The sequence below is a fragment of the Mustela putorius genome, unplaced genomic scaffold, assembly GCF_011764305.1.
Source record: "Mustela putorius furo isolate JIRA1106 unplaced genomic scaffold, ASM1176430v1.1 tig00003853_pilon_pilon_pilon, whole genome shotgun sequence".
Classification (NCBI taxonomy): Eukaryota; Metazoa; Chordata; class Mammalia; order Carnivora; family Mustelidae; genus Mustela; species Mustela putorius.
The window spans coordinates 40803351-40825875 of NW_025422005.1; the positions used below are offsets into that span (position 1 = coordinate 40803351).

Consider the following 22525-nt stretch of genomic DNA (forward strand, 5'->3'; position numbering starts at 1 on the left):
CTCCCTATTCAAACTAGCTCCTGATAGCACCCTCTTCTCTTACCTCACTCTTACTGTTTTTCCTAGCTCTTACCACAACTAGACACATTTATTATCTATTTGTTTCTGTTGGTCTCCCTCACCAGAAATATTAACCTATGGGGCCAACAACAATCTGTCTTGCTTACAGTGTACGTCACAGTGCAGACACCAGTGCTTCACAAGTATGAGGTACATAGTACCTGTCAAATGAGTAAAGCAAAGAAGAGGAAGAAAAATTCAGGCACCGCAAGAAAAATGTAAACAAATTAATGAAAAATGGGCCATGACTCAATCCTCTTAACCCATAATAACTGTAATAAGCAAATACTTTTATTTATTAAGGACTTACTTATGGGCCAAGCACTATTCTCAGCACTTCACTTGTATTATCTCATCTAATCTTCACAATCTATAAAGTGGACACTCTTTTTCACATTTTACATACGAAGAATCTGAAACACAAGGAGATTAAACAACCTGCCCAAATTTACATAGCTAGTAAATGGCAGAATGAGAATTTCAAGCCATGCAGTACAATGCCAGAGCTCACTCGTAACCCCTTGCCCAAAAGCACAGAAAACAGACAAACTCCTGGGTTGGTCTACATGAGAAAGAAAGAAAGAAATAGAGACAGAGAGAGAGAGAGAAAGGAAGGAAGGAAAAAAGGAAAAATACCCACTATAAATAGTCTTTGTGAATACTACATCCTTCATATACTTAAAACCCTGCATGTTACTAATTTGTAACATTCCTAGTTTTTTTCAAAATATGAACTACATTTATCATGCAAAAGGTTAAAATAAACCACCACCACCCCAAAGTTTCTGATTCTGATTCTGATTCAAAGTAGGACTGAGGAAGGTCTAAGAATTTGCATTTCTAAAAAGTTCTCAGGTGATGCTGATATACAGGTTCATTCTCAAGAACCCCTGAGCTATATAACCAAAATGTGAATTAAACCCCTTTCAAATAATACTAGGTTTCTTGAATAAGCAGTTGCTGAACTAGGCACCTTGCAGGTACTATATATAATGTGCACACTTTCCCCCAAAGATCAGGGACAAAACAAGAATGTCCACTCTCAACACTTCTATTCAACATTGTCTTGGACGTCTTCGCCAGGGAAATTAGACTAAAACAGTATTTAAAAGGCATCCAGGTTGGAAGGGAAGAAGTAAAACCCTCTCTGTTCATAGATGACATGATCTTATACAGTGCATAAAAATTCCTAAGGAATCCACTAAAAAACTAATAGAATAAATGAGCTCAGTAACGTTGTAGGATACAAGGTCAATATACAAAAATTAACTTTTACACACTTGGAATGAACAATATAAAAATGAAATTTAAAAATAAATTCCATTCAAATAATTAAGGAATAAAAAAAGAATAAAATACTCAAGAATAAATTTAACAAAGTAAAAAACTTACACTCTAAAAACTACAAGACAATATTGAACAAAATTAAAGATATACTTAATGGAAAAAAAATCACATGTCCATGGATTGAAGTCTTAACATTAAGATAACTATATTCCCCAAACTAATTTACAGACTCAATGCAATCTCTATGAGAATTCCAAATGACTTCTTTATAGTTGACAAGCCAATTCTAAAATTCACATGGGATTACAAGGAACCCAGAGTTGTGAAAAACAATTCTGAAAAGAAAAAGTTAGAGAACTAATACTTTCCAATTTCAAAACTTACTACAAAGCAACCATAATCAACACAGTGCTTTACTATACAAGGATAAACATATAGATCAACACAAGAGAATTAAGAGTCCAGAAATAATCTCATGCATCTATGGTCAAATGAATTTTTTTTTTTTTTAAAAGACAGTAGGTACACGTGGGTGCAGAGGAGGAGGGGGTGGGAAAAGGAGAGAGAGGGAGAATTTTAAGCATCATCTCCAGGTGAAGCCCAGGGCTAGGCTGGAGCTTGGATCACAGGACACTGAGATCATGACCTAAGCCAAAATCAACAGTTAGATGCTTAACTGACTGAGCTACCCAAGCGCCTCTGGTCGAATGATTTTTAACAAGATGATTCAGTGTGGAAAGAACAATTTTTGACAAACAATGCTGTGAGAACTAGAGATCTATATAAGAGAATGAAACTGGACCATCATCTCACACCATACGTGAAAACTAACCCAAAATTAATCAAAGACCTAAAGGTAAAAACTAAAATTATAAAACTATTAGAAGAAAACATAGGAGGGCACCTGGCTGGCTCAGTGGGTTAAAGCCTCTGCCTTCGGCTCAGGTCATGATCCCAGGGTCCTGGGATCCAGCCCAGCATCAGGCTCTCTGCTCAGCAGGGAGCCTGCCTCCCTCTCTCCCTTCCTGCCTGCCTCTGCCTACTTGTGATCTCTGTCTGCCAAATAAATAAATAAAATCTTAAAAAAAAAAAAAAAAAGAAGAAGAAGAAGAAGAAGAAAACATAGGGATCAATCTTCATGAGAGGGTATTTGCCAAAAAACTCTTTAATAAAACACCAAAAGCACAAGTAGTAACAAATGAGAAAAAATATATATAAACTGGACTTCACCAAAATTTAAAGTTTTATGTACCAAAGGACACCATCAAGAGAGTGGAAAGACAATCCAGAGAAGGGGAAAAAAACATTTGCAAATCATGTATCTCACAAGTGACATACATCTAGATATATAACAAATTCTTAAAACTCAATAATCAAAAGACAAATAACCCAACTGAAGAATGGGAAAGGACATGAATGAACATTATTCTGAAGAAGAGATACAAATGGCTAAAATAAGCACATGAAAAGATGCTAGAAAACATTTGTCATCAGGGAAATACATATCAAAAGCACATGATACTACTTCACAGCCACTAGAATGCTGGCCATAGTCAGAACTGAAAAGTCAGTTAACAATTACTAGAGAAGATGCAAAGTCCTCATCCTCATTCACAGCTAGTGGAAATGCAAAATGGTGCAGCCGCTTTGGAAAATTGTCTGCCAGTTCCTCAAACAATTAAACATAAAGCTACTATTTGGTCTGATAAATATCTAGCAGAAATAAAAGCATACAGCCACACAAAAACTTGTACATGAATGTTTATAGCAGAGTATTTATCATAGCCAAAAGGAAGAAACATCCCCAATGTCCACCGATGGAAAAACAGATAAAGAGAATGTGGTATAACCATACCAAGAGGTATTATTTAGCCAAAAAAGGAATGAAGTACTGGTACTTAATACAACTCGGATAAACCTAAGAAATGTTATGTTAAGTGAGAGTGTACCAGAATAAAAAAACAAAACAAAACTTAAAACATGGAGCAGAATGTAGAGACCAAGACTAAGTATGAAAGCAACCCAGCCTGTAAAGAAGAATGAAAAGTATATGCAAACTGAAATCATCCCATCTTTTTCAAGCTACAACTTTTAGTGCCAATTTCCCATGCTAAATGAACTTTATAAACTATTATGTAGTCTGAAGCCAAATTAAATATATTCAACTTAATTCCTTCACAACAGCATTTTTGCGATTATTGTTCCTACCTGAATACTGCTTCTGTCTACTTTGCCATTCAAGATCTTATAAACTAAAAAAAAATCACATACAACTTTCTGGGGTGCCTGGGTGGCTCCATCAGTTAAGTGGCTGCCTTCAGCTCAGGTCATGATGGTCCTAGGAGTGAGCCCCATGTTGGGCTCTTTGCTCAGTGGGGAGTCTGCTGCTCCCTCTCCTTCTGCCTGCTGCTTCCCCTGCCTGTGCTTTCTGCCTCTGTCAAATAAATAAATAAAATCTTTTTCAAAATTTTAAAAAATAAAATACAATTTCTCTGAGTATCCCTGGGATAGAAAACTTGATATTCTTAAATTTTTACATACTTTTTAGAGTAGGTCAAAGATTCTTTGAAAGCTATCCTAGAAACCCCTCCCTAATGTCCTATGCTCCAGGTTAAAAATTCTTGCTTTAATACAAAGGAGGAAAAAAGCAGAGAATGAATCATAAGAAAATGGCATATCCCCCAATGTGGACCCGATGCACCAAAATACATTCTGACTTGAATCAAATGTTTCTATTGCTTCATGCTATCCTTTCAAATACAATTTAAAATGTTATCTATGGTACCGATCAACTCAAAAACTAAACTACCACAAAATGTTCCATCATAATCACAGAATACTCCACAGCACCCTAGTGCCTTACTTCCATCACCCCTTCTCAAGGCATCATCATCATCATCCCAGAAAGTCAGTGTTTATCTCCCTAAAAGACTAAAAGGTATTTCATTACATGCATGAGTCCAGGTCCTTCTCTCCTTATATGTCTAAGGCCTAACACAGTGATGACAACACAGGAGGCATTCAGTAAATGGTTTCTGAAATAAAAGAGATCAACCAGCAGTAACAGAAGCATCTTTAATGCACAGAAGTTTCACATTTTTTCATATATGCCTAATGATATATCTGTGTTATACCTATAGAATACAAGATAAAATAAAGTTACCAGTAATCCTTGGTATCCATGATCTGTGACAATTCTAAGTATAACAGTTCACAAAAATTAATGGCCCTATAAATAAGTAAAATTCACCAACTATAAATATTTGGCTACTGCAGGCAGTTGTTGTTGTTGTTATTAGCTGCTACCATTTAAACTGATCTTGGACATTTGTACCCGTTATCTCACATAATCTTCATAACAAATCTTGCAAGTAAAGTGTATCCCCAATTTTATAGGCTTAAAAAAAAAAAGAGAAACAGAAGAAACTTATTACACAAACAAAGGATTTAATCTAAGACATTCTCATTGCAAAGCCCAAGATCTCCCATTATTTCACCCTAGCTCTCTACAATGTTCATATGTGGAGTGTCAGAAATCCTTACACCTAGTGGTTTTCGGTTTTATTTAATAAAACAGTTTGTTTTTTAGGGAATTTTTTTCTGATACATGGTATTATTGTTAGCATTAAAATACTGAAGGAACTCCAAGTCCAAACTATGATATCCAAGAGAGTATTAGCTTGAAAATAAATACTGGTATGATGTACACAAACCAAGACAGGCTTAGGTTTTCATGAGTAATAAATTGCTAGGTTGCAAAATGTAACACTACCTTCTATCAAGTCTACAAAAACTCTCCACTATCTGGTATAATAAACACTTTCTAGAGATTTGGTCCTTGCAATGATAAGGTGATTTTTTTTTTTTTAATTTATTTACTTGAGAGAGAGACAGTGAGAGAGAGCATGAACAAGGAGAAGGTCAGAGAGAGAAGCAGACTCCCCATGGAGCTGGGAGCCCGATGCGGGACTCGATCCCGGGACTCCAGGATCATGACCTGAGCCGAAGGCAGTCGTCCAACCGAGCCACCCAGGCGTCCCGATAAGGTGATTTTCACATAAAAAGATGCTGCAGCCCAGAACATTCGTTCAGTTAACCAAGTATTATTACCATAATCAGATCAGTCAGAGCTATTATTCTGCCCTCAAAAACACATTCATTCAGTTTATATGCATTGTTTATACTACCTGGCTCACAATTCTGGCTCTACTACTTAGGAGCAGCTTGACCTTGAACAAATTACTTCACCTCTGAGCTTAAATTTCTTCCTTTTTTTGAGAAACAAAGATAATAAGGATGATCCAGTTATCAGGTTAGAAGGATTACTCAAAAGTTCATCAGGTTGTAAAAATTATTAGAAACAGTGCCTGACACACAAGAGCTCAATAAGTATTAATTATTGTTATTATTATCCCAATATTGATCTCTTCTCTCTCCCTCCCTCTCTCACACACATAAGCACACACACATACACATACCTCACTCTCAGTAATTTGTTCCTTTTATATAACAATGGAGGAATATAATATCACATGAATGTTCATTTTCATAGTGTCTTACTTACTGTCAAAGACTATTTACAGGAAACAGTATAGCAAATGTGTTTAAGAACAGATGTACCTGGGTTGAAATCTGAAAAATCTACTGCTTACGACACAACCCTAAATAAGTAATATAGAAGATTAATTGCTACTTTATAAACACTTTGAAGATTAAGTGAAATAATACATGTAAATCACCTAAAAGTATCTACTGCTTATTAGGAGTTTACAAAACATCAGTCCTCTTCTTTCTTAATAATGGTATAAGAATGTTTTCCTTTCCATATCTTTTTATTAATACTTGGCCCACTACATAGAATTGTTCCATAACTAAAGACCACACTAAGAAAGGCAGAGAAGTTACATATAAAATTAAATTCACAATTTCCAGTTTCTTACCATTTAACTTTCTTAAGTTCAAAATCTATGCACAAGTAGCCATTCATGCCACATGGCAGGTTTAGTGATAAAAATATGAAGATGAACTATTCTCTCCCTATCCCAGGAAAGCACATACTTCTTTATCTCCTATATACCTTACTGGATCACTGAGTTTAAAAAGTATATATAAACAAGTGATGCTCAACGAGGGGCAATTCTGTCCCCCAGGAAACATCTGACAATATCTGGAGATATTTCTGACTGTCCCAAATAGGAAGAGAGTTACTAGCATTTCCCGAATAAGGAACCTACAAAATATCTCACATGTACAGGACAGGCCCCCTACAACAAAGAGCTACCTGGCCCAAAATTCAATTGTGTCAAAGTTGAAAACCATGATCTAAAAAATTCAAAAAATATAATATAGAAGCTCTCCCCCAAAAAAGTATGGTCTTGTCCCATTGTTCTTAGCCAAATTTTTATTTTTATTGAGACACATAACAAGATAAAAGTAGCATGATTATTTCAGATGAGACTCCTGGTACCATTAAATTCCCATTACAAAATCCCCAATCTAAAGGGGGGAAGTATGGCTTACTCTTCTTTGTATAAATGGTACTATATAAAAAACAAGTTTTTAAAAGAGCGCCAACCTTTTTTTCCCAAGATTTTATTTATTTATTTGACAGAGATCACAAGTAGGCAGAGAGGCAGGCAGGAGGAGGGGGAAGCAGGCTCCCCGCTGAGCAGAGATTCCCGGTGTAGGGCAAAGAGGGCCAACCTTTTTTAATTGCACTTTCAATTCATGAAAGCATTATTTGTATCACAAAGTTAAGTTTCTTATATCTCACTTCTATCTTACTTTTGCACAAAATATTAAAAAATTCACTTAATGATAGGAAATACAGTGCATAAGGCCAACTTTTAACATGGCTTTTTTTCTTTATCAAACTGACAATGTACAAAAGTTTGCTAATATACTGTATTAATGAAGCTACAGAGAAGGAAAAGCATACTCAAACTGTTTCTGGTACAATCTTTCCAAATGTAAATTAGCAGTTTGGGCCCAACAATTACAGCTACCAAAAACTAAAGTATATACTCACACCTCTGCACAAAGGTATGTAAAAGAATATTCACTGCAGGTGTGCCTGAGTGGCTCAGTGGGTTAAAGCCTCTGCCTTCGGCTCAGGTCATGATCCCAGGGTTATAGGATCAAACTCTGCATCAGGATCTCTGCTGAGGAGGGAGCCTAACACACACACACACACACCCCTTGTGATTTCTGTCTGTCAAATAAATAAATACAATCTTTTTTCCCCCCTAGGATTTTTATTTATTAAGTGGGAGGAGCAGAGGGAGAGGAAGACAGAAATTTGAGCATACTGTGCGCTAAGAATGTATTAAGTACAAAAGGCACAAGCTACAAAGGGAGGAAGACTGATATGTTTGAGTACATGAATTGTTTAAAACTTACATATAACATAAACACCATAATCAAAGTGGAAAGACGAGTCAAAGTAGAAGATAATTTTAACACATAACCAACAAAGACATAATAAATATAATCTTTAAAAAAAAATATTCACTGCAGCACTGATAAGTCGTAACAATTGGAAGCAACATAAATGGCCATCGTTATTATACTCATCGTGTATAATCGAGTATCGTATTATACTCATATAAGGAAGGAAAGATCCCAAAGTTAAGGAGATCTGTATGTGCTGGGAGAGAACAATCTCCTAAATTAAGCTATAAATAAATAAATAAATATAGTGAGCCATGAAACAATATGCAGGCTACTCAAAAGAAAAATCATGCATATTTACATATACATCACAGATTATTGCTGGAAATGCACACAACAAAACAAAGTGGCAAGAATGACTATCTCTAGGAAGGAGACTCAGAACCCAGAGCAAGGAGGAGGCTTTCCCTGGTACTCCTTGAATTTTTTTAAACATGGGTTTATGTTTTTATTTACGGACTGTAAAACTTAAGTTGCAAATTCTGAGCCTCAGTATTCTCCAATTTGAAATGATAGCAATAGCCTAGCTTGTTAGTTATTGTGAAAATCAAATGAGAGAATAAAACGCTTTGTAAATCATAAAGCAGCACACAAATTTATAAAATCAGTCTTTGACAATTCTCCAAACCAATTATAACAATAGTTATTATTATCATTCTTCTGACCAATTTCTCTAAATACAAAGATGGGAATGTTTAAGATGAAATGCAAGTGGGGGCGCCTGGGTGGCTCATTGGGTTAAAGCCTCTGCCTTCGGCTCAGGTCGTGATCTCAGGCTCCTGAGATCGAGCCCCACATCGGGCTCTCTGCTAGGCGGGGAGCCTGCTTCCCTTCCTCTCTCTCTGCCTGCCTCTCTGCCTACTTGTGATCTCTGTCAAATAAATAAATAAAAATCTTAAAAAAAAAAAAAAAAGATGAAATGCAAGTGTAAATGCAATCTTAGAATAGATTTTCACATTATATATAGTCATTCATTTTAACTTAACAATAAATATTCCAAAAAAAGTTCTCATACAGAAATGCTAAATCAGCAGATTGCAAAAGAAATACAAGTCCACCATCGAAAAGAAGGTAAATAAAAACTATAACCATGCTATTATAAAACCTTAGTGCTTTTTTTTTCTTTCAGTCTTTTTTTCTGTGCATGCTTAACTGGGTTAGATCATTCTTCTAAATAAAATGTCTCCACTTTGATGTAATACAGCATTCAAATTACAGTATTCTTCCTCTTATTACAAGCTCCTAATAAACACAATTTTTAATGGAGGCATAATATTTTATCTTGTTGATGAGAGTTTAAACACTTCAACATGAAATTCCAGTGTATGGGTTTACCTAATGAACTCTGCCTGGATTAACTTTCCATTTATTTCTACCAATTCTCCAAGTAACCAGATATTTCTCTTTCTCTTTCATTCTCTCTCCCAACCCATTTTCCTCCTTCTCATTTCCAGAGTTCCAATATTATTAAGTGCAAAATTCATGAAACAAAGAAGTGTGTAAGTGTGTTTAATTCCTTGAAGAGCAAGTAAAACACCTTAGATTGAGTCCTTAAATCAGACTATTAGTGAGAGAGGAGATTAGAACTATGATTCTTTACCAAAGAAAGATGCTCAATCTTTTTCTACTACATTTTAGTCCATTATCACTGTCTACAAATAGAGTCAAAACAAAAGAATACACTCTTAACATTACTCCTGGGAGACTCTACTAAACAATCCCAACTGTTCCTAATTAATTTTAACTATGACAACTCCTCCCAAATGCTGAACATTCCAAGCCATTTTTGAGAACAGTTGGATATCACTCAAAAGGTATGGATTTCCTGAGTATACGTACTGTAACTGCAGGCACAAGAGAAAAATATCATTATTGTGCCCTTCCCATAGTAAGAACTCAAATATTACGTCATGTTAAATAAATATGCTCTTTCTGCTTCTGAGAACATGTAATTTTTATATTGTGTCCTGATATTTACTGTCATAATTACTAAACCAGATCACTAAGAATACACATTCATTAACACATCATGTATTTTTTCTTTAATAAAACTGAAAATAAACACCACAAACTGTAAATTATAAGTTTTTTACTCCAATTGCCAAAGTTTCTGTAATACAGTTATATCACTCTTTCAATTTAAAAAAAAAAAGCATTAAAAGGAAAAGTATTCTTACAGCACTTACTGGTTTAGACCACATACTAAGATTTTTTTCAATTAAATCCCATTCTAAGGGCTTTTTTATTATTAAAAAAGAGTCCCTGCTAAATTAAACAAGAAAACCTCAGCATAAAGCTGAACTGCCGTATGATCATTTAAAATATTCATATCATGTCATATTTCAATAAAATAAAACTTTTACCATCACCAAAAACACCACTTGTATACCCACAGTTGTTATCATCAACCTATCATAAAAGACACTGGAGACTCAGAGGCAAAAAACATGGCTTCCATCCTCAAGTTTACTATCTAATTAGGACAATAGGGCATTTACTGAAAAAGACCATCAAAAATACAAGGGAACACTGGACATGCCAAGCATCTAGTACACAGAAAAACAGACAGCTTTTGAAATCCTACATACCTTGGTTCAAATCTTAAATTACTTACTAGCTCATGTAAATTCCCTGGTTCGTAAAATGGAGTATTAAATAAAATGAAGTAAAATTCGTTGCATACTGGAATACCCTTGTATGTACAGTAAACTACATATATACATATACATATAGTATATACATATATACATATAGTAAGAAAGGCTAATAGCAGTAGTATTATTAAGAATACAGGCTTGTGGGGCACCTGGGTGGCTCAGTGGGTTAAGCCTCTGCCTTCCACTTGGGTCATGACCCCAGGATCCTCGGATTGAGCCCTGCATTGGGCTCTCTGCTCGGCAGGGAGACTGCTTCCTCCCCCTTCTCTCTCTGCCTGCCCCTCTGCCTACTTGTGATCTCTGTCTGTCAAATAAATACATAAAATCTTTAAAAAAAAAAAAAAGAAAAAAAGAATACAGGCTTGAAGAGGAAATGGGGAACTGGAAAAGCTAAATGAAAGTATTAATAGCTTTCTTGTAATCTGTCACTACATGCAAAAATCACAGTGTCTTTCTGATTCAAGTTTTACTTCTCATCGATTAGAAGAAAAGAGAATGTCTACTGAAGACAAATGAAATTAGAAAATACTATGGCTAGGGAAGCTGGGTGGCTCAGTCGGTTAAGCATCCAACTGTTGATCTCAGCTTGGGTCTCCATCTCAGGGTGGCTGAGTTCAAGCCCCATACTGGGCTCCACGCTTGGCAGGAAGCCTACTTAACATTTTCAAAAGTGAAAGATAGAAAGAAAGAAAGAAAGAAAGAAGACAAACACTAAGGCTACCCAGCACAAAGTACCTCTGGGAAAGTCCCACTAAAGCTACAAATCGTAGCGTATGATCTATAAAAAAAGGTCAGCTGGAAAGGGCCTTAGATCAACTAAATTCAAACTCCCCTACTACAATGTAAATTCCATGTTTTGTATGCAAGAACTGTTATTTATTTTGTTACTTAGTATAGCCTCAGTACCTAGCACATAATTCCTGGCACACAGTAAATGCTCAACAAATATTTGTTGAATGAGTTATTAAAATTAAGAAAACTGAGGCCCTGGAGATCTAACTCATTCCATAGAGTTAGCTCTTGGAACTAAATTTCATTACTATAGTATTCTATCCTCTCTAGAAGCTACAGTATGATAATTTAAATAATTTATTTTGGTGGCTGGGAGCTGATGGGTTGGTTGGTAGGCAAGGAAAGAGGAAGGAAAGAGTAAATTAAAATATTTTTCACATTTTTCCCCCAAACTGTCAGTTCTGCTTAACTGATAAAGGCAAAAAACTATAAACAAGACAATCCCAGCAGAGTGCCTAGCACATAATATGTACTTAATCAATATTTGTTGAATGGAAAAACCTACTCAAAAACCATTATTATCTAGTGACCAGAGGCAGAAACCACTTTCAGCAACTGTTTAATCTTTTAACTGTCACACAGCCCTTTAAAATTTTCAGTCATTCATAAGACAGTAATCACCTTCTTCCAGATGGGCACTGAGGAAGAGAGACGAATTAAAAGATGGCCCTGCCCTGGAGGATTTCCACTTGAGTATGCCTAAGTGTGTATATTTGGGGGTGGATGGTGGGGCGTGACACAAACAGATCAATAATGAATGTGAAACCAGGCTGCATTGTTACCTTAGTTTATTTGCTTCAAGCAGTTAAAAAATTTAAAAAACACAAATTAGAAAAGTTTTAAAATAACGAGGCACATTAGGGTATATTAACACTTAAGAAAGGTTCTTTTTCCTGTCCCTTAACATAGATCTTACTGCCTCTTAATGTCTTAAAATCAAAATATTCTAAATTGACTTAATCTGAATTATCAATATAAATGAACCACCAATGTATGTTCTCACATATGTTCTCTCATATGTGAGACACTTAAGGATAATACTCCCGATGCACTATTTACTTTGTGTACATATTAGTATTTAAATACATAACCACAAGAACATATTTAAATTATTTAACTGTCTGTAAAACTGACAGAGCCTAAAGAAAATCTCCAGAGATGAATGACAGTAAAAAGAAACTAAAAGCATTACCTCGGGAGAGAATAAAGTATGCAAACAACTAAAAAACAAATCTACAGAAGACTTCAAGAGAACAAAAACTTCAAGAGGGGAAAACTGCCTGAACTGGCCAACACAGCCAGAGAGCAAGAGCTGCCAAAAGGATCTTGTATAATGCAAGTCACTAACTAGATTCGTAAAAAGCGAACACCCAAAAGTCAATGTTGCCACTCCTCAAATTTAAATCTCTGGAGGAGGCTTCCAAAGAGATTCACCACTAAAACTAACACACCACATTCCAAGGATTCTTCCCTGTTGTCTGCTTGTCAAAATAGGATAAGCAACATCAAGAAAACCTGGGAAAGACAGACTTCACTTAGAATTCCTGCAAAACTAAAGTTAGTTATTTTACCTGAGGCACATGTTTATGTGACTCCAGGTTCCTGGGGAGAACATTCCTCACTCAGTTTCTGTATTCCAGAACGCTAGGTGAAATATCCCAAAGCCTTTTGCTACAACACAAAAAACTCAATGGCCCAAATGTATAAGCACTGACAAATCTAGGCCAAGGAGACTACAAGGTGGCAGGGAGATACAAGGCAGGAAGGAAGGCTGTGGTGGGCCCTATGGGGAAGTATGTGGTCACCAGCTTTGGAAAGAACAACCTGAGAAGTTTATGGCCGGGGTGAGTTTTGATCAAAGGAGAAGGAAGGGACTGACAGGTGCAAGTCCTCATCATCCCGAACATCATGAGAAGATTACAACTGGCTTTCTTTACAGAGAGGAAAGGAGGAGGCTCCCAGAATGAACGATGCTGAAGCACAAGGTTTTCTGGGAAGCCCAAGAACTGGACTCTGCAGGTAACAGAAAGGCAAGAGGAAAGACCCTGAGAACAGGTTCCCCCATAATGAGTGATCGCTACAGTCTTTCCAGCGCCAAGACTGAAGGAACCATCACACCTGTTGAAGTATGTTTCCCTGTTATCCGTGTGGGCAGCAATTAAGAGAAACGCCCCCCGCCAAGAGTGGAAGCAAAGACAGACGGAACTGGGAGGTCCAACCCAGAAGGAAACCTGATGGGGGGAAGAGGCTGAATTCAGGATGAGGCAGCAGGGTAAGTACTTGGGAGAGTATAAGACTTATATGGAAGAGAGGCTAATTATCGGAAACTGCTGGGGAAGGGAGGGCTTTCGCTGGACTCCAGAGGGAAAAGGCCCGTTTTGAGAAGAAAGGCTCTTAGAGGAGGCCTTGGGCGTCTGGGTCGGGAAGGTGACTTTTAACTACGAAAAGGACGCTGCATAGCCCAGACAGCCAGCCTCGTGGGGGGCGAGGGCTGACCTGGGGTTGAAGCTGATCCTCGCGAGCTCAACAGGAGCTCACCTGGAGTACTTCTGGCCTGGAAGGAGGAAACTTCCTCGCTGGGTGAAAGCTGCGAGGAGTGAGCGGGGCCAGACGACGGCTGAACAGGGCAGGGGCCACGGTCCGCTCAGCAGTGTGACCAAGGGGCCGCGGGACTCGGCGCGCGAGAGTGGGGGGGAGTGGGGCGGGGTCACGGCTGCTGCGACGGAGCTGCAGGCTCGGGATGGCGCCCTCCCTCAGTCACACAGTCTCACACTCACACACACAAACGCTCTAGCTCTCACCGAACGCCATCCCGCCCGCGGCGAGAGAAACTGCCCGGGTCGGTGAACCACAGGACGGTGGGGGAGGGGGCCGGGCTGGGACACCAGCCGACGGAGCCGGACGGGCAGGCGGCGTTACCTGTGTCAGGGAGAGCTGGGCCGCCGCAGCCATGGTGTTTCCATCATGCACGGGAGGGGAAGGAAGGACAGGCTGGCTGGGGCTCGGGGCGGGGAGGAGGCGGAGGGAGCGGTCAGAAGCGAGGCCGGGGCAGGCGGGCGGGCGTCTCCCCTAACTTCGACAACTTCCCTCCTCTCGCCCGCCCCGCCCCACCCCTCCTGGCCCCGCCCGCCCGGCGCCAGCGCGGCAGTACCCAAATCCTGGCGCCGGATTTTGCGCTACCGGACAAGGTCCTATCCACAGGGCCGCCTGAGAAAAACCGGCACGGATATCGCAGTAAGGCGGACGGGCTGCGTAGGGGTAGGAGACTACAGATTGCTGTAAACTTTAAGCAGGTGGCCTAACTGCTCTGACCTTCTGCTTCTGAAAAATGGGGGAAACTCTACCCAAAGTCCAGGTGAAAACTAAATGAGATGATAGAAATAACAGTACTTTATTAAAATATGCTAGATTCTGTGCTAGACATTTTATTTTTCAATTGTATGAATGGAAGGAACTAAGACACAAGTAAGTTGCATAAATAAAGAAACCAAAACCCAAATAAGTATTTTACATAAGGTCATACATCTGATTAAGAGAGCCAGGTTGGAATCCAGGTCTCACTCCAAAACCTGTAATTTAACCATCTGCTATTAGGGCATGATATTGAAAAAGAAGACTTTCAAGTTATTCCTTCCAAGAGTCAAAATCCAAGTGGGAGGGATGATGAATAATATCCTTGCCTGCTTGCTGCTGGCCACACTTACATTGTTTTATAAAAGAACACTGGGACTTGTGCAGGTGCCCACAGCCTCCTAACTCCTACCATAGTCCTCTTGGCAAACTTCTTCTAGTTTCTGAAGACATACTCAAGAATTTTCCGCTTTGCAAAGTATCTCCTGACCTCCCCAAATCAGAGTTACACACGCTTCTTTTGACATTTCTTCTCTACCTTATGAAGTCATTATCACTCTAATGACTCTTTACACCTGTCTACCCCACTACACTGAGAGCTCTCAACAACAAGCAATTTCTGATGTATTTCTATATCCTCACACCCTAACATGCAACAGGTACTCAATAAAAAGCCTCATTACTGCTTGTGTTAAATATAACACATCCTCCACTATCTCATACTGCCATCTTCAGTTGGAATAAACAACAAGTTACTAGAAATCCTGATCTTTAAAAACTTGGCTTATATGCCAACTACTTTTAAGAAACATTCTAGGAACTCCAGCCTTTTAGTTGTTCTAATATGATTCTTATTATACTCGTCTTGTTTTTAAGAGTTAATTAAAGGCTTTTCTCTACCCCACCACACTGTAAAATCCTTGAGGACGGGGACTGACTCATTAATATATCCTACTCGCCATTTAGCCTACCACAGAGTAGGCCTCAATAAATGTTTTTGCCCAGAATTGGTCTTCTTTCTCGGTCATGGTGGCTTCCCACACCAACAAACCACAGCTCTATCAGGCCCATGACCTTGTCGCCATTATGGCAGCCCTCGTTTAATATACCAAGAGGGCCAGCTGATGGAGTAAACCTCACCTGACTTTTTAGACCTTTGCCAAAATGGGCAAACCATCCCAGAAGGGCCCCCAGAAACTCCTGACTCTGCTCAGACCCCTTTTAACAAAGTCTAGCCACAAAGAGCAGCCATGCAGATCTGGTGAACAACCACTTATTCAACAGTCTCCTTGGGTCTCTTTTTGCTGTTATTAACTCAAGGGAGGAGGGATAAATTACTCTACCATGGTACATTCATCAACTATAACCACAACTGATATTTATATTTGACTTTTCTATTTTACACTATCACATTTCAGCTTCACAACTCTGAAAAGCATAAACCCACTTTATAGATGCAGTAAATGAAGATTATGAGGAAAAAAATATTATAGGGGTTACTTGATTTGCCCAGTTTATACAGCTAATAACTGAAGCAGTATAGCAGTGTGGAATAAATAGGGCTAGGACACCAGAAACATCCAGGTTACAATTCTGGCTCTACCATTTACCAGCTGTACAACCTTAGGCTTGTTGTGAGGATGAATGATATAACATATATGAAAATACCTAAAGATAGAGGTAGTTACAGATGTAGATGCAGGTTAAGAAATCTGAAAGCCATCCCATAAATTACTATGGAAACTATAAATTCACTTGCTATTAAAAAGCCATCCCAGGGACGCCTGGGTGGCTCAGTTGGTTAAGCAGCTGCCTTCGGCTCAGGTCATGATCCCAGCGTCCTGGGATCGAGTCCCACATCGGGCTCCTTGCTCCTCAGGGAGCCTGCTTCTCTTCTCCCTCTGCCTCTGCCTGCCATTCTGTCTGCCTGTGCTTGCTCTCTCGCCCTCTCTCTCTGATAAATAAATAAAATCTTAAAAAAAAAAAAAAGCCATCCCATAAATTACTATGGGAACTATAAATTCACTTGCTATTCAAAGAGATTCTCCAAACAATATGAAGTAAAGAAGATATTGCTCTTGTGTGAATAGAGTGAAAGTTTTCCAGAAAGGCTAGGTATGCAGCTAATAATGAGAATATTGGAATCATTTGGTGTGTGGCCTCAGACAAACCATTTAACCTGTTTGAGACTCAGCTTCTCATATATAAAATGAGCAGATCAGAGGAAAATGGGCGGCACAGTCAGATAAGAGTCCCACTCTTGGTTTTAGCCCAGGTCATGATCTCAGGGTTGTGAGACCGAGCCCTGCATTGGGCTCCATACTCAGCACAGAGTCTGCTTAAGACTTTTTCTCCCTATACCCCTCCCGCTCCTGCTCACGCTCTCTCTCTCAAATAAATAAATAGATCTTTAAAAAAATGAGCAGATCAGTATGAAAATATGAAGGAAACATAAGGAATTATTATTGTTATAATCATTATGTGATTTATTGTAAATAAAAAATAATACATTGTATTTTTTTCAGAATTGCTACTCACAATCTATAAATGTTTTCACATACAGAATCTAGCACAACTCCTAGAGTCAAATAGGTACCTGATAAAGGTTTGTTGAAGTGAATTAAATGCATAATTAAATGCAGCTCAGGTCATGATCTCAGGGTCCTGGGATAGAGCCCGGCATCAGGCTCTCTGCTCAGCGGGGAGCCTGCTTCCCCCTTTCTCTCTGCCTGCCTCTCTGCCTATTTGTGATCTCTCTCTCTCTGTCAAATAAATAAATAAAACCTTTTGAAAAATGCATAATGTTATGGATAGTTATTATTTGCATCCTTATTTTATCCCCATTTCACAGATAAGAAATCCAAGGAACAAATATTTTGTAAGTAATTTGTTTGAGGAATGCCACTTAAAGTAGTTTTGGGCCTTGGTTCAAATAACAATAATGATAATCAGAGCCCACAGCAAGAGAAGACAAGCTAAAAATTATTACCTGGGTAATAATTATTATTATTTATAATCATTTATACCTGGTTGTCCCAGACCCCTTTCCAGACTACCAATAATTTGTACTGGCTTCCTTTCCACTCATTGGTTCTGGTTTAAATTTAAAATGACATGTAGGGACGCCTGGGTGGCTCAGTTGGTTAAGCAGCTGCCTTCGGCTCAGGTCATGATCCCAGCGTCCTGGGATCGAGTCCCACATTGGGCTCCTTGCTCCACGGGGAGCCTGCTTCTCCCTCTGACTCTGCCTTCCACTCTGTCTGCCTGTGCTCGCTTTCTTTCGCTCACGCTCTATCTCTGACAAATAAATAAATAAAATCTTTAAAAAAAAAAAAAAAAAAAAAAAAAAAAAAAAAAAATAAAATGACATGTAATGGGTGATGGGAATGATGGTCCAAACTCCTAAAAAGGGCTAGAACTTCTGGGACTGGATTTCTTTTTAAATGACAGTTTGCAAATACCTGTCCCAGATCTCATCAAAGCACTGGGTCATATCCCAAATCTATTTTAGGAGAGTAAAATGTAGCTAATGGAAGATATGTTGTGATCTAATTCATTATAATAAGAACGAGCTTCATGGAGCTGACAAAAAGGACTTGCCTGTTTTTTCTAGGACAACTTAATGGCTCTAGGTCTCTAAGCTTCAGATACCTCATGTGTACATTGGAGATAATAATGCCTACTTTATGGGAATGATATAAGGACTACAAATCATGTATAAGTGGCCTGTCAAAGTCTTGACTGGAATAGATGACTAATTAGTGGTAGCTATAAGAATACCATTCTTTAAGATCACCATTTAATTCTACCCCTCAGACAACTGTCCAATTACTAAGAGAGTTTTGCAAATACATTGGCCATAAGAAAGGAGTGCCTTGAACATCTGACTCATGTATCGCTGTTATAGGAAAGGTCCATGTTCCCTTGGTAAAAAGTTGTGTCTGATGACTTAAATCTGGGTACTGACAACCAACAAATGCTGCTTTCATGTACATTATTGCATGTAATCCTCACAACAGCCCTGTGGGAATTATTATTAATTTTATTTCACAGAGGAGGAATTTGTCCAAATTCACAGTGAGAAAGCTAGAAATTATACATAAGTCTTCTGACTCATGCCCTTTTACTAGCAACATGTGTCCTGTAGACATTGATCACCTCCAAGAAGACTTGATAAAATGGTGCTTTTGAACATGGAAAACTGAAGATGAGCTCCAGATTTATAATAGCCCTAAACCCAAGATGATCCTGAAGAGGAGAACTTAGATCCCGAACAACTTTGTGATCAGCCTATCTTTCCATCTCTCTTTCTATCCTACTCTCATTCCACTTTTTCTCTACAACCAACCCTTCTGGGACACCACAGCTACTTTTATTTCTTTATATTCCAACTTTAGAGGTGACTGTTATATCAGCTTTTCAAGAACACTGCGTATCTGTGATGTCAGCATTCAGAAATACAGGATGCTTGATTCAAACTATGGGGAAAAAAAACTCAGGCGCTCTCTGAATACACAAAGAACCAGTTTATTTGCATGAGACTTTGAGAAAGGCCTTCTAAGCTACAGAAAAAAAAAAATTAAACTACAATTGTAATGATAATCTGGAGCTCATGCTTCCAAGCTGTTCATTGCGTAAAGATAGCCCATTATTGTTCATGTTTGCCCAGGGCAGAAAGAATATGTGAAGCTGCACAATAATAACAATTGTGCTATACAAATAACTGTCCCTGTGCCAGGAACTGAAAAGAACAAGCAGTAAGAGATTTTTAAATGCCACATACAGCCAGGGTGTGATAGGACATTTCAAAACTGTCTTCATCGCTAATATTTCAGGGCAATGGGATGTCCCGGGAAGAGTCTGAATTTAGAACTGGGAAGTCCCAGTCTGGTCCAGTCTCGGCTCTGCTACTTTTTAAGTTTGTGACCTCGGACAAGTCAGTGAACTATACCAAGCCATTGTTTACTGTAATCAAAGGTAATGGTAGCACCTACTTGATTGTGCTAATAGGATGCTTAAGTGAAGTTTCATGTGAAAGCAGTTAGCATGACACCTAGCACACAGTGGACACTAAATACACATTAGCTCCTTTTTCTTCTTACTAGAGAATATTTACGTTTAAGAAACCAGAAACAAAATAGAAATAATTTTTAAAGATCATCAGTAGTTTTCCAAAAACTACCTTAATGGTTTTTAAACAAAATTCATTCATCCATTAGTGATATTTATCAAGTACTAGAGAGTAAGGAAGAGTATTACATTTATGTCCCTAAAGTTCCATTGGCTTCCAGTGAGCAAGCAAACACAGTTCTATACTTGTCCTATTTCCTTCCTTTTTTTTTTTTTCTGTCTTTTCTCTTCTCTTATTTTCTTTTTTTCTCTTCTCTTATGAAGGTTCCAGAAAACTATAAGACACCAAAAGAACACCATGGGAAAGAAAATATTTGCACTCAAGACCTCAGGTCCTTTCATCTGCAGATTTCAAAGCATTGTCTCCATCACTAATTACTAGCCCTGCTTAACATGTGGGAATGCTGAGACACCATCAAATTAAGAAGCTTGCCCTAAATCACAAGACAAGTCAGCGGATGGGCTACAGACAGAACAAAGCTGTCCTGTTTGCCAGCCTTGGGCTTTAAAATAGGACACATGAGAATCAACAGAGACTTCAAGTAATGCAGAGAAAAGTTTGGGGAATTCTGATTTTGTACCTTTGAATCATTGCAGTGACAAAAACAGGGGCTTTAGAGTCAACTTTGACTTCAAATCTCAATTAAGTTCCTTATCAACTGTATAACTTCAGTCAAATCATAAGACTTAGTTTTCTTCTCTAAAATGGGATATTAACTCTTCCTTCTAAGGGTTTAGTGAAAGCTTAATGATGCAACTTTTGTGAAAATACCTAGCGCTAGTGTCATGCACTTAGCAGGTTCATGTAGCTAGAGAAAACTAAGACACTCCACATACACATAAAATGACAAACAACGCTTTCAAAGATTTTCTAAGTCATAATAACAGTTATGTCTCAGTTTAAAATGATGACTGTGTATCGAACATCTTACAACACTAATAGAGTCTGCCTTGTTCAGTCCATTGCTTTTCTTCACTTATTCTGTGCTTTCTTTCATAGCCCAAGTCCAACCTATAAGCAAGTTTTGTTGGATCAACCTCCTATATATATCTGAAATTCCAATTCTTTTTTCAAAATATATTCTCGATCTGACCATTTCTCACTGTCTTCACTGCCACTACCACTTCTCTCCTGGACCATTGCTGAAATTCCTTCACTAATCTCCCTAGTTTCATGTTTGCACCTATAACGATCAATTCTCTATCATAAACAGTGATCTTTTAAAACTAAAAACAAAACAAAACAAAAAAACCCAGATTTTATGATTTCCCTATTTAAAACTCTCTGGGACTTCTCAAACTCCTGACCAACACCTCCAAAGGGGCCAGGTCTTTCAAGGAAAATATGAGTCATCAAAGCACAGAAGAACAAGTATGTTCTGAGCATGCTGACATGTGTTGTGGAATGGAGCACAGAGGGATGGGAGAGGAAGGAATTAGCAGAGAAAGATGGAGGAGATATTAGGACATACTCAGAAGGAATCATGGCTGGGCCAGAAGAGGCTTAGGGAAATGTGTCTGTCTGGAGATTCTCAGATGAGCAAAATCTCTACTGGACACAAAAGAGACCATTATTGTTTTGTACTGATGACATTTTTAAATCTAATCACCTTAATTTTTTAAAAGGACAATCTGGAATCTATTTTACCCCTTTTTAAAAAAATATTTTATTTATTTATTTGACGGAGAGAAAGATCACAAGTAGGCAGAGAGGCAGAGAGGCAGGCAGGGGTGAGGTGGGGAGCAGGCTCCCTACTGAGCAGAGAGTCGGATGCAGGGCTTGATCCCAGGACCCTGAGACCCTGAGACCATGACTTGAGCTGAAGGCAGAGGCTTATCCCTCCAGGCACCCCTATTTTACGCCTTTAAAAGAAAGTCAGAAACCCTGACATCAAGACAATGATTAAGAGGATGGGGTGTAGAATCAGACAAATTTGAGAGTGGATTGAAGTCCTCCATTTATAAGCTATAACACCATGTGCAAGTTATTAAAAGTCTTTGAGCCTCAGTTTTATGCGAACTACATCAGAGTGCTAAACAAAATTAAATGCTTATAAAGCACATTGCACACTGTCTGGCACATGGAAATAAGTACTCAACAAATGGGGACTATCACATGATGGTTAAGACAATGATAATTAAGGATTTAGTTATCTCTATAACTGCCCCATTTTCTTTAGCTTTCCTAAGAAATACTGTCAGTATCTCACCTGCCACAGAAATCTCTAATAAATCTGTCAAAGTTTGAAAGTCTGAAGAGACTGTACCAACTCATAGCAACATTTGGCACTGAAAGATTTTTTTAAAAGGTACTTGTTTTACTGGAGGCACTATCCGTTCTATCTTACAGTCCAGAAAATCAAAGTATTTAAAAAGGGTAGTAGCATCATGTTTGCATTTAACTGATAGGAATGTAATTATATACCCTCAGTGCTCAGTGTTTTAAGAAAGGGTTTTTGTTGCTTTCAATATTATCTCTACATGCAAGCCAAGGATTTCAACTGATACTCAACCAAAGAGGCAAGGATTTGATTTAAGCCTGAAGAAAATAATTGGCTGTGTTGAGCTTATGCAGATATAATGTGTCTGTATATTATATTGAATAAGTTCTAGAATTTTTCAGGGATAACTCTGACGATATACAATTTTGGCTTACTAAGTGTCAAGCTTAACCTCAAGTAAGACACACCTACTCTTTTTGTAAAATTATACATTTTAAGTAGGTAAGATGGAGGAAGTAAATGGTTAAAAGTACGGATTTATTGTCAAAAAGGCTTGGGATCAATTCTGCCCCTGGG

The 22525-nt window shown here is 38.2% G+C and overlaps 1 protein-coding gene across 6 annotated transcripts in view; it reads right to left on the bottom strand.

The window, feature by feature from the left end:
• EPS15 (epidermal growth factor receptor pathway substrate 15) overlaps positions 1 to 14347 on the bottom strand; it is a 144974-nt gene extending 130627 nt beyond the window's left edge. For 2 of the 6 annotated variants that reach the window (XM_045064508.1, XM_045064506.1), the window contains exon 1: positions 14166 to 14344. In XM_045064508.1, coding sequence (XP_044920443.1) covers positions 14166 to 14198 — 33 coding nt within the window. In that variant the 5' untranslated portion in view covers positions 14199 to 14344. Of the gene's footprint in view, positions 1 to 14165 lie in introns of all 6 variants that reach the window. The other 4 variants (XM_045064512.1, XM_045064510.1, XM_045064509.1 and 1 more) reach the window with 3 other exon arrangements.
• Positions 14348 to 22525: the final 8178 nt, after the last annotated feature.